General features: G+C 41.7%; 1 protein-coding gene across 13 annotated transcripts in view; it reads right to left on the bottom strand.

Moving 5' to 3' along the window:
- The window catches only part of ADAM17 (ADAM metallopeptidase domain 17), a 63,940-nt gene that overhangs the window by 1,971 nt on the left and 48,641 nt on the right, over positions 1 to 13,328 (bottom strand). For 11 of the 13 annotated variants that reach the window (XM_078349978.1, XM_008981151.5, XM_078349975.1 and 8 more), the window contains 6 exons: positions 12,893 to 12,996; positions 7,785 to 7,919; positions 4,664 to 4,794; positions 3,352 to 3,430; positions 2,528 to 2,616; positions 432 to 482 (listed from right to left, as the gene is read on the bottom strand). In XM_078349978.1, coding sequence (XP_078206104.1) covers positions 432 to 482; positions 2,528 to 2,616; positions 3,352 to 3,430; positions 4,664 to 4,794; positions 7,785 to 7,919; positions 12,893 to 12,996 — 589 coding nt within the window. The remainder of the gene's footprint in view (positions 1 to 431; positions 483 to 2,527; positions 2,617 to 3,351; positions 3,431 to 4,663; positions 4,795 to 7,784; positions 7,920 to 12,892; positions 12,997 to 13,328) is intronic. The other 2 variants (XM_078349974.1, XM_078349976.1) reach the window with 1 other exon arrangement.

The following is a 13,328-nucleotide window of genomic DNA, read 5'->3' as shown; positions in this document are numbered from 1 at the left end:
TCAACCTAAGAAGTAACTAGAAAGTACTAGGTTGGTGCAAAAGTAATTAATGCCATTACTTTTAATGGCAAAAACTAGCTTTCAAGCATCCTGAAAACTTACCATTTGATGATCCAAAAGAAGATTCAAACCTCTCAAGGTAAGATCCCAAGGCAGAAATTGATCTCAAAATATTAACTGTGGAAGAGCTAAATCACTCTTTATGGATTGGGAAGGGGACAGCATAGCCATTTAAATCACCATCCATGCAGCTAATCAAAGTTCACCATCACTATTGTCAGGAGGGCAAACACTTCCAACCTAGACCCTTCCTGCTGCAACATGACCTCTATCAGCCAGTCAAAGTTCTTACTGGGTCAAGTAAAGGTCTTTGCCTAATACGGCCTCAAAGACAAGGTGAAGATTATGTTTCTTTCATATGGTATACTCACACTGGGGTGAAACAGAGACAGAGATTCATACTGCTTATCCAATTTCTTGTCCTAGAATAAAAGGAACAGCAAGAAAAAAGGTCATTCCTACAAAAAAAATTCAGTTAGTGAGTACTATTTCCTCCCAGGCTACTCTTAACACTAAGTGAAGAACTTAGAAGCTGAGTTGTAGACAGTGATAGCAGGCTCAACGATGAGAATGCATTTCTCACCCCAGCTTTAGTTATGCCACCGGTCTAGAAGTGTTTGCTCTGCACTCAAAGGAAATATGTTTTGGCATTAAGTACAGAAAGAGGCAAGGTTTAAGTGCTATGTGAGAAATGTATCCCTCTGTGGGCAGGGGAATAACAAGGACATCTTCCTATACATGAAGTGACAAATGTTCCAGATGCTGGGTACACCAGGACCACGCTGACTGGAAAGGTGACTGGTAGGAAGACCCAGGTGGCTGGGCCTGCAGATTCCCTCACACTGCCCTGGCCCATAGCCTCACTCTCTTCTTAGCTGTCTCAACAGTTTATGTGGACCACGATCTGCTGGAAGAACTAAGCCTCAGTCCCTATATCCTACTTCTGCAGAAGGCTGACCACATGGCCACCTGCTGTCCTGTCCCTGCCTGTGACTGAAAGCAGCAGAGGGCAAGGACCAAGAATCCAGGCCTAGGCTTCCTGTCTAGCTGCCATCAATGTATTCTATGGCCAAAAACAAGCCACAGCCCTCCCTCCTGTCAGAGGCTTTGCTCTAAAATCAAGGGTTGTGCCTTGCCCACATGTGCAACTTCCCAGTAAACAAAATAGGCTCCACCCTCCAATAGCAATCATGATAGATGGCACTGTTATCCAGCGACATCTGTCAAATCTTCAAGCATGTCACCTTTAACACAGCTTTCTTCAGCAGAAGTGCTCCCTAGAGGTCTTCCTCCCTACACCCATCATGCTCACCACCCCAAGGAAAAAGCTGCTCGGTAGGATGGCCCCTAGGCAGGAGAAGCCAGGGAGAAAAAAAAGGAAGGAAGAGGCAGGAAAAACTCCTTTGTTAGCAGAGCTGTGCTGGAATTTTTAAGTGCTCAGAAAGAATTTCAGAGAACAAGTCTGGAAGCCTGGGTCTGACTTTCTCATCTCTACAGCAGACAAATAACCATTCCCCACAGATGCAAGTGAATGGATTTGTAAGAACATTTATGAAAAAGGGCTTCAAATTTATAAAGTACCTGGAGTTCCTTAGTCAAAGCCCAATTCAACTTGTAGCTATTACTGATAATGAGAACAGAAAAGACTGCTTACTCTTATTTATTTAGGAAGATGTGAATACTCTATAGGATAGCTGGGCCCCAATCCCTACATCCTACTTCTGCAGAAAGCTGAACACATAGCCATCTGCTACCAAGAATCTATATGATAGATGCGGAACATCTGAAATGCTGATGTTTGACATTTGCTCTATTGCAACAAAGTCAGCCTGGACATGCCCTTAATTAGGGGCTTTACTCATCAAAGGACCTGGACGAATCAGTTAAACAGTCTCCTATGCTTGCAAGTATAAAATTCCTGAGACAATTTATTTTATATTAAAATAAAACACCAACATGCAAAAATAGTATCATTTTTTTAAAAGACCATTATTAGCTAAGCTTTCTATAAGACATGCTCCCCTAGGAATAACACCAAAAAAAATTATTGGAAATATCAGGCCAGACTTTGCTAAGAACAAGTTTTATCTTTTTCCAAAGATCACATTGGAGTTGATCAAAATTTAAAGAAAATGTTTAGGCCGGGCGCAGTGGCTCACGCCTGTAATCCCAGCACTTTGGGAGGCCAAGGCAGGCAGGTCACGAGATCAGGAGTTCAAGACCAGACATGGTGAAACCCTGTCTCTACTAAAAAATACAAAAATTAGCTGGGCATGGTGGGTCGTGCCTGCAATCCCAGCTACTCGAGAGGCTGAGGTAGGAGAATTGCTTGAACCAGGACCCAGAAGGCGGAGGTTGCAGTGAGCCAAGATCGCGCCACTGCACTCCAGCCTGGGCTACAGAGCAAGACTCCATCTCAAAAAAAAAGAAAAGAAAATGTTTAATTACTTAAAAGTTGGTGACTTACCACACAATGGACAAGAATGCTGAAAGGAATCCAAAATATCAAGGAGAAAACCAGGACAGACCCAACGATGTTGTCTGCTAAAAATTTCCCTGTGAACAATTCCAAACAGTGAATGTCTTGACCGAGTACTTCACAAATCTAAAGTGAAATCCTCTTAGGATATTACCATTGTGTCAAATGGCAGAGCTGCTGGCTAGACACTACTCACAGTATTGAAGAGTGTCTCTGCTACCTATATTAGACCAGACTCTCCCTCCATACCAAGTGCTTTTAAACTGGCTGATAGGAAGAGATTGCAGAATACTCAACATGCTTCCTGGAGTTAACAGTCAACAGCTAATCATATGGAATGCTACTACTAGTAACAAATGCTTAAGAAGACAAAGTTTTTGTTACCTGGACATTATTTTTGTGATTAAATTATGGACCCAGGAGGACATGATATGATAAAATATGAGGCCTACTTTTATATTAAGCAGGATTCAGTCTATAGCATTCAGTCAAATAAACACTCTTACATCAATCAGGATTCGGTCTATAGCATTAAACTATGCTTATGCTACTCACATGTATATTTTGGAGTAAAGAAGGAAGCCAAATATTTTGACTTTAATTTCCTTGTCAGAAAGTCTACATCCAAGTTCCATGGGGACAGACTATGAGTTCATTTTATTCTAGCCAACAAAGTTGTTTCCTAACAAAAGCAGTGAATGTTTCCACCTTCTACTGCAGAATTACAGCACATTACTCTGAAAACACACTTTTCTAATGTCATGACAGAAATCAACTCAGCCCTCAATAAACAGTCTGGGGAAATCACCTACCAAAAGTATTGATGCTCAGCTGGTCAATGAAATCCCAAAATCGTTCAATTACATCCTGTACACGTTTCTCACATTTGCCCTATGAAGAAAAACCATGCAGCATTATTCCCAAATGCACTGTATTCAGAGGTAATGTAGCTTTATAAAAATAACTGACATGCAAAGGACTTCATTAAAATCAACATTTCCCATCTTTGACACAGGACAGTAACTTCATCATGAGTACCCCAAGAAAGTAGGACATACCATCATTGATACTTTCCTAATTAGCCCATTTTTATAAGTGTAAGATACAGTAAGTTCCTCTTCAGAGGTTCAGCTTGTCTAACTTCCCTGTTCTTTTTTCTTAAAGTCAACTTCCTTGTACCCTCCCTGCTCCTAGTTACCTGCTTTGTAATCTGTGACCCTTCCCACCTTTGCCACACCCTGACATGCCCAGACACACCTTGTACCATCACAGACAGCCTCTCCCTTCCCATTTAATTAGCCATATTCAATTTTAAACCATAGGCAATCAGGTCAGCTTAGATTGTGTGCGGCCAATGGGGCCAGGACACAGAAGCAGAGACTGTGTTAGGGATAAAATCCCCTTCCCTCCCTTGTCCAGTGTGCTCTTGCAGTGGCCAGAAGTGCAAGCACCACCCTTCTACAGAAGTAAATTTGCCTTGCTGAGAAATCTTGCACTTAAGTAATCATTCTCTTTGCAACTCCAAGCTCTTATTCCAAGCACAAGTGATTAAGAATTACCAAGAGACAAAAATCAAGAAAAACAATTTGCTAAAGATGAGGCATTCCAGTAAAGACTCTCTTGATTACACACACACAGTGGACGTGAAGAACACAGCCAGACTCACTGTGAAGCCTCTTAAACCTTGAAACCCTCGCCCATCATTCTGCATGGCAAGGGTCTGACTTAGGTAAATCAAGCAGCCTTCTAGGTCTTTCCTACTCATTCAGCACCTGTTTCAAAATCACACCTTGAATAATTTTGTAATCTGAGTCAATTCTAAAAGTAATTTAGGAAAACATAATTAGGACCCATTGCCTGAAACCAACGAACTTTACCATAAAGTCCCCACCCCCAGTCCTTCTCAGTCTCTGGGCTCAAAGCCTCCTACTATGGAAGGAAACTGCAGGCAGGGACCTGAAAGCACTCTATCTTTTCCTCCTAAGTCATATCCATACATAACAATGGGCCAGAAGGATATAGCCCATTTGTGTTTTGATTTCTTTGCATTTATAAAATCAAGGACTTACAAAATAAAAACTTCCCATCTGGCTGATATAGAAAAAGCTATACATAAATACTCACATTCATGTCACAAAATCCTACTGTACAGGGCTTTCCTTTCCTCAAAAATAAGTTCCTCTGTTCAGCATCGACGTAGGGCACACACCGGCCAGAAAGGTCCCTGCAGCACACCTTGCATGAGTTGTCAGTTTCTGAAACAGAGCACACAAATTGACAGCTGGAGTTTTCTAACACCTGGCTCTCCTCCTTCCTCCTCTTTCCTCCCTGACCATGCTCCCAAAGAGGCAAGAAATCACATTTATTTTTTATTTCAATAGCTAATACTAGCCATATCCCCCGACTAAAGAGTAGTTTCTGAGGTCACACTCCTCAGCCTTGAGTGACAGAGGCTACAAGGTTAAAAAAAAAAATACTTCCAGAGAAAAGTCTGTTCTAGATTAAAGACCCTCTCTTAAGTCTAATTATTCTCTCCACTTCAAGCCCCTCACAATGCTCTTCTGTATGTTTCCCTTTGTCCCAACATTCTTATTACCCTGTTAACTTCAGTCCTTGGCTTTCAGTCTAAAATGTGCCCCTCAGGGTTGGCTCCCTGAGACCAAGAGCAGCTGGGACACAACTGTCCACCTGTGGGTGGGGAGCGGAGTAACCCCAGGGGCATGAGCCCTGCAGCCTAAGCTCCACAAGTCCTCCACCAAGAACAGCTCTGACAGGTCACAGGATAAAACAGCTGGGCATCTGTGAGCCATGCAGACATACATAGGAATGGCAGAAATGCCAGAAAATTAAACCCTATTTCTAATTAGGAGAAGAAAGAAATCAACTAGAACACAAAAACGAGCAAAAAGTAAACCTTTTCAGGCTGGGTGCAGTGGCTCACTCTTGTCATCCCAGCACTTTGGGAAGCCAAGGCAGGCCTATCACCTGAGGCCAGAAGTTAAAGACCCGGCCAACACAGCCAAATTCTGTCTCTACTAAAAATACAAAATTAGCCAGGTGTGGTGGTACACGCCTGTAGTCCCAGCTACTCAGGATGCTAAGGCACAAGAATTGCTTGAACCCGGGAGGGAGAGGCTGCAGTAAGCCGAGATTGCACCACTGCACTCCAGCCTGGGCAAGAGTGAGACTCCATCTCAAAAAAAGAAAACCTTTTCAGCATTCACTAATTGATAAAGTATTTCTTGAGCATTTACTGTGTCAGGCTCTGTCCTTCCAGGGCACCCCAAGCCTCTTGCCATTCACACAACAGATCTTTTATTTGGCATCTACTATGTGTTTTCTTTTTTTTTTTTTTTTTGAGAGTCTCACTCTGTTGCCCAGGGTGGAGTACAGTGGAGCGATCTCAGCTCACCACAACCCCTGCCTCCTGGGTTCAAGTCATTGCCCTGCCTTAGTCTCCTCAGTAGCTGGGATTACAGGCGAGTGCCACCATGCCCAGCTAATTTTTTCATGTTTTTAATAGAGACGGGGTTTCACCATGTTGGCCAGGCTGGTCTCAAACATCTGACCTTGTGATCCGCTCACCTCGGCCTCTCAAAGTGCTGAAATTACAGGCGTGAGCCACCACGCCCAGCCTTATTTTTTTTTTTTTTTAAGAGATGAGATTCCACCATGTTGCCCAAGCTGGTCCTAAACAACTGCTGAGCTCAAGCAATCCACCCACCTTGGCCTCCCAAAGTGCTGGGATTATAGATGTGAGCCACCGCACTCAACCTAACTTCTTTACCTGCACATTACTGCATTTGGAAGAGTCCCTTTCTCCACTGTATGGATGGTGAGCTTCCAACCCAGTGATTTTATTTAACTACTAGGTTGTCCTTTTTTTTTTATTATTTTATTTTTTTTTTTTTGAGACAGAGTCTTGCTCTGTCACCCAGGCTGGGATGCAGTGGTGTAATCTCGGCTCACTGCAACCTCTGCCTCCTGGGTTCAAGCATTTCTCCTGACTCAGCCTCCCAAGTAGCTGGGACTCCCAAGTAACAGGCCCGCACCACCACATCCAGCTAATTTTTGTATTTTTTAGTGGAGATGGGGTTTCACCATATTGGGCAGGCTGGTCTCAAACTCCTGACCTGGTGATCCACCCACCTTAGCCTTCCAAAGTGCTGGGATTACACCATGCCCAGCTAATTTTTTCGTGTTTTTCTTGCACCTGGCCCAAATTTTTTTTTTTTTTTTTTTTGAGACAGAGTCTCGCTCTGTTGCCCAGGCTGGAGTGTGTTGGCAGTCTCAGCTCACTGCAACCTCCACCTCCTGGGTTCAAGCAATTCTCCTGCCTCAGCCTCCCTAGTAGCTGGGACTGCAGGCGTGAGCCCACATACCTGGCTAATTTTTGTATTTTTAGTAGAGACGGGGTTTTGCCATGTTGGCCAGACTGCTCTCAACTCCGGACCTCAAGTGATCCACCTGCCTCGGCCTCCCCAAGTGCTGGAATTACAGGCGTGAGCCACCACACTCAGCTCTTGGTCTATTCTGAAAGCAAAAGAACTCTCTCATTGACTCCATGGTTTCAATGAGAACTCTCTCATTGACTCCATGGTTTAAGTGGGGTGGCAGGCAGAGTCCAGCCATTCCCTGACCAGTCCATGAGGATACTCTCAAACCCAGGGGTTCCAAAATAGCATAGAAACCAAAGGAAAACTGACAGGCCAGCAGGAGAGAGGCTCCTGCCCCAGGCTGCTCTAAGAGATCAGAGGGGAGCAGACCCAGCCTTCTAGATAAGCCTAAAAATCCTGATCTAGTGGGGTCAGATCCTGGAGTCAGCTCTCTCTGGTTGAGTTCTTGCAGGAGTATCCTGTTCCATGCCAGTGTAATGTAGATAGCCAATGCTGCTTTCATGGTTTGTATGATATGGAGAAGAGGAAGGTTGGGACACACCTCTACCTCCCCACCCACTTACCCACAATGAAATTTCCTCCTGTGCCACCTCAAAGCCTACTATCTGGCCTGAAAATGCAGAAAGAAGAAAGACCAACAGGACAGGTCTCCCACATATGGTAGAAGAGCCAAGATCTGCATTCACAGATGCCCGTCTCCAGACACTACCCTGCCTTTCCCCTCCCCTCATCCTCGGCTTGGGTCTCACCACTGCTCTCATTAGCACGACCTCCAAATGGAGGGAAGGAGCCTGGCAGACAAAGGCCATGTTTTCTCCTGCTGCTGATGGGCATAAAACTGTGCTCACCATTACATGCACAGGACTCCAGCTGCTGCTCCCTCTCACAGAAAGGGATGCATTTCCCATCCTTACACTTGCCAAGATCCAAGCAAACAGTGTCATCTTCAGCATTTCCTGGAGGTGGGCACTCACTGCTATTACCTGGAAGCAAACACCAGTCATAACAAAAAGAATGAGTCTCAGATCCACCAGTTCTACAGGTGCATAACACACTGTTTCTCATACAAGTGAACACCTTACCTAGCAAACAGTAAAAAGTGACCTACAGAGCTAGGACAAGAACCTGCATCTCACCAGGAATTCGCATTTAGGGAGTGCCTATGTGCCAGGCTACATTGCATGAGTCCCTGGCCTCCCAAGCCCTGGTTAGAATGCATGGTCTCCACTTCTGCATCACACAGCCATAAATAAAAGAATATCCTGTGTGCCATTACTTAGAATAAACAGCAAACCTTGTATGAAGGCTTAAAAGAGCTACATGGCCTTCCCTATCTAGCCCCGACTTCATCACACACAACTCCACCATGGCCCACTCTGCTTTGGCTCTGACAACCTCCACTCAGTTCCTTTAATATTAACAGATACTGGTCCTTCTACCTGGAATGCTGGTGTTTCCACTCTTTTGGGGAAATTAGCTTGGTTTTGCTTATGGACTAAGTTTTGACTCAAAGATTGTCTCCTGAGACATCCCTGAGGATGCTGTCTAAGTTGATGTGACCTCCCACTTCCATTATGCACTATCATACTCCTTCATTGCATATGTTTTGCAATTTATATACATTTATTGTTATTTTCTGTTTCCCCTCTACTAGATTTACTACAAGCCCCATGAGAGCAACGATCAAATCTATTACTCAGGTTATCTCCAATCCCCATATTATAGATATACTACAAATATTTCTTGAATAAATCAAGTATTCTTTTTTTTTTTCTTTTCAGACAGGGTCCCCATGACAGCAATGATCAAATCTATTACTCAGGTTATCTCCAATCCCCATATTATAGATATACTACAGATATTTCTTGAATAAATCAAGTATTCTTTTTTTTTTCTTTTCAGACAGGGTCCCCATGAGAACAATGATCAAATCTATTCATCAGGTTATCTCCAATCCCTATCATATTATAGGCATACTGCAAATATTTCTCAAATAAATCAATTATTCTTCTTTTATTTTCTTTTGAGACAGGGTCTCAGTCTTTCACCCAAACTGGAAAGCAGGGGTGTGATCATAGCTTCCTGCCTCCCAAGTACCCAGGACTTCAGGCATACACCACCACACCTGTCTAATTTTCTTTCTATTTCTCTCTCTCTTTCCTTCTTTTCTGGAGAGCCGAGGTCTCCCTATGTTGCCCAGGCTGGTGCTGTCATGTTGTCAAATTCCTGGGATCAAGGGATCCTCCAACCTTGGCCTTCCAAAGTGCTGGGATTATAGGCATGATCCACTGTCCCCAACCCAATAATGCCAAAGAAAAGCCACCAAAGAAGGTTAAACTGGGAAAGACAGGATGGAATGAATGGATCATCCTAGAAAATGAACAGCACAAGCAGTTAAAAATCAACACAAAATGAGGAGAAAAAACATTATGAAAGCAATGGACTATATCCACAGCTCTGGACCACCTTTCAGCTGAAGAATGGAGCTAATCAAAAGAATTGTGACTTAAAGGGCTTCAGAGCAGTAACACAAAACATACAGAAATCTGGCCAGTTTCAAACAAAAGCGATGGTTTATTAACTACCTAACAGATAACCAGGCACTTTGCCTCTGTTCTCATAAAACCTTTCATGAGCACTGGCATTCACAGTGTCAGTGGTCACTGAACAAACTACTACTGAAAGTATGCTGTCCAGTGAGCTCTGGGAAGGTTTATACTGTGGATCATTACTGTATTTTTGGTATATGATACTGCCCTGATACATTTAAAAAGTGCTCAATAGATACCTGTTGAGCATCTGTTCTTAAAAGGCTAAACTCAGACTATTAAACAGGTAGGAAAATAATTTTTAAAACAGTATCATCCATTTAGCATGGTCCTCAAACTTTAGCATGCATGGAAATCAGCTGACAGAATGTTATACCCCATAGACTGCTGGGCCCCATTCCCACATTTTTTGGTGCAGTAGATCCAGAAAGGGGACTAACAATTTCCATTTCCAGTAAGTTCCCAGGTGATGCTACCGCTACTGGTTGTGAAGTGCTAATTGCTTTTTTTCTTCTTTTTTGTTTTTTGGAGGTTGCTGTTCTCTAGTTAGAAAATGCTGATTATTTATCAGAAACTTACCCTCTGCCATCTACTACTTTGTATAAAATATCAAGGGAAGGCTACTTGATAAAAACAAACACATTTTTCAAATTGTTTTACTTACGTTTATTTAAAAGAAAGCATTTTTCTACATCTATTTTATTATTACAGTGAAGATGAAACAATGAACATAACTAGAAAATGTTCTTTAAAGTTTGATTTAGATACTCAGATTCCTAACATTTGGCAAAGAAATGTGATAGTGACAGATCCCAAAACATAGAAACATGAGCAATATGTTATAACATGCACGCTAAAACCAAAGTCAAGCCAAAATAAGTCATAACTTCATTGACCAGGTCCTGAAGACCTCCAGCCTTCAGTCTGCATCCTTATCACAAAACCTAGGATGGGTATAATAAAAAAGACAATTACAAGTGTTGGTGAGGATATGGAGAAGCTGGGACCTCATACAATGCTGCTGGGGCTGTAAAATGGTGTAGTTATTTTGGAAAACAGTCAGACAGCTCCTCAAAAGATTAAGCATAGTTACAATATGACCCTGAAATTCCATTCCCCAGTAATATTCAAAAGAATTGTCCATATAAAAACTTGTACAGAGATGCTCACAGCAGCATTATTTGTTATAGCAAAAAAGTGGGAGCAACCCAAATGTCTATCAACCAATGAATGAATGAACAAAATGTGGCATATCCATGCAATGGAGTATTACTCAGCAATAAAAGTACATGAAGGACTGATACATGCTACAACATATATGAACTTTGAAAATGTTCAGTGAAAGAAGCCAGTCATATAATATGTGGTCACAAAGGCCACAGGGTTCCTTTTTGGAGTAATGTAAATGTTCTAAAATTAATTGTGGTGATGGTTGCAGAATCCGAATATACTAAAAATCATTAAACTGTACACTTTAAATGGGCAAATTGCATAGTGTGTGAATTATGTATCAATTAAGCTATTACAAAATCAAACCAACCAACCAAAAGAGATAGAAATTTTAAAAACTGTAAGAATGGGATACATATATCAGACAGAGGAGAAAAAAACTAGAGTAGCAAACTGAATATTGCTTACTGACAATTTAAGTCAAAAAACAACACAAGGGTAGAAAAAGGAACATTATATACTGATAAGGAATAACAGAAAAGGATGTAGAGATATGTCCATTTATGTACCTAGTAATAATACAGATCTGAAGTTTTTTTTTTAAGACGAAGTCTCACTGTGTTGCCCAGGCTAGAGTGCAGTGGCACAATCTCGGCTCACCACAACCTCCGCCTCCCAGGTTCAAGTGATTCTTCTGCCTCAGCCTCCTAAGTAGCTGGGACTACAGGTGCCTGCCACCATGCCTGGCTTTTTTTTTTTTTTTTTTTTGTATTTTTAGTAGAGACAGCGTTTCACCATGTTAGGATGGTCTCGATCTCTTGAACTCGTGATCTGCCCACCTCAGCCTCCTGAAGTGCTGGGATTACAGCGTGAGCCACCACACCCGGCCTAAATTTGAAATTTTTAAAGCAACAACTGACACAACAACAGAAGATTCAGGACACCTGGAAAGGTTACCTCCAGAAAGATTAAAGTCCCAAATGTAAAAGGAAAAATTATGAAGCTAATAGAAGCAGCTATGGAAAATATCTTTTTAACCATCTACAATGGCTTTTTTGAACCATATGTTTAAAAAATAAACCCATACACACAACAAAATGATGTATTTGATTACATTAAAATTAAAGACTTCTGTATAAAGAATGGCAACAGATAGGATAGAGGTGTACGGAAACCAAATGGATGATTATATAAAAACTCCTCCAAATCCACAGTAGTAAAATAACATGAAACTGAATTGTAAATAAATAAATAAACCAAATAGATGAACTGGCTATTCATGGGAGAAATTTGAATAGCTGAAAAATATAGAGTTACTCAAGAAAAATGTAAGTAAGTACTTTAGGACAAGGGCTATTTAATAAAATGTAAGAACAAGAGATTACTTTATACTCATCAGGCTAATAAGACAGCAGGGTAAATCCAAGTGTTGCTCAGAACCTCAGGATGCAGGAGTCCTTGGACACAGACAACCTAGCAGTGGTGTTGTAGAGACCACACATTTACACTCCTCAGTATCCAGAGAAACACACAGGTTCCCGAAGGGACGTAGGAGTATGATCTGTAGTCCTATCTGGAGTATCAAGGGGATGAAGGCAATGGAAGTGGCTACCACTTGGTGAACTGATAAGTAAAACACAGCCAATCATACAATATGTAGGTTTCCCCAACAGTGAACTACATATAGAAAAAAATGGGTAACCGTCTAACTTACAACCTGCTTCCTCCACACTATTCCAGTATACAGATTCATAAAATTCATATCCCAAGATTGTCAATTTGATTGTTTCCAAAATTTTGCTATTAGGATGTAGCCATAAAACACTCTGTTAAATTATCTGTAGCACAATATAGATAGTTCTTTAAAATATGGTGCTGAATTTTTTAAAAGCAGATTTAAGGTAGAATATCATTTTGGCACATGAAAAACACATACATACACAAAATAACACTATATTATCTTTCAAGGATATACACATATCCAGGAAAATATTAACCATAGTAGAGTGGACGTCTGTGAGGAAAAAGAGGAGAGTGATAGAAATGAAACAGAAATAAAACAGGTCTTACACCCAGCAGTGCCAAGTGTCACAAACTAAGGAGTGCCAGAAACTCAACCCAGCATATGAGGTTAAAAACAGGGTGGCTTTCATCAGAACAAAATATAATCTTGTTTTTCAAAGACACATATAAATGCTTGAACCACACCATTCCAAGAAAGCAACAAGAACACGTACCTGTGCAATAGGACACGCCTTTGCAAGTAGCATTAATTGCCTCCTGGCACTTCTTCTGGGCAGTCTCGAACTGACAGTTTTTACAGCAAGGACTGTTCCTATCACTGGAGAAGAACAGCAGACAGGAACAGTTCAATTCAAATTATAGCCCCATATCATACACTACAGTTATGTTACAGTGACCTGAAGATCACGGGGGAAGACCTCCTGGCTGTCACCCACTCCTACATCATCAGACATCTCCACTGCTAGAGCTACCTGTACATACTTTCCTAATATGCATAAGTACACATCAATGCCACACTGTAACAGAAAAGAATGGGAACACAGCAATCACCTTTGAAACATCTTGGTGTCCTTGGTTTGCATTCATTTAATGCATTAGTTTTAAAAAGACAAGATGGGCTGGGTGAAGTGGCTCATACCTGTAATCCCA

This window comes from Callithrix jacchus, chromosome 14 (genome assembly GCF_049354715.1).
Source record: "Callithrix jacchus isolate 240 chromosome 14, calJac240_pri, whole genome shotgun sequence".
NCBI lineage: Eukaryota > Metazoa > Chordata > Mammalia > Primates > Cebidae > Callithrix > Callithrix jacchus.
This window is presented reverse-complemented; position numbering and strand designations above follow the sequence as displayed.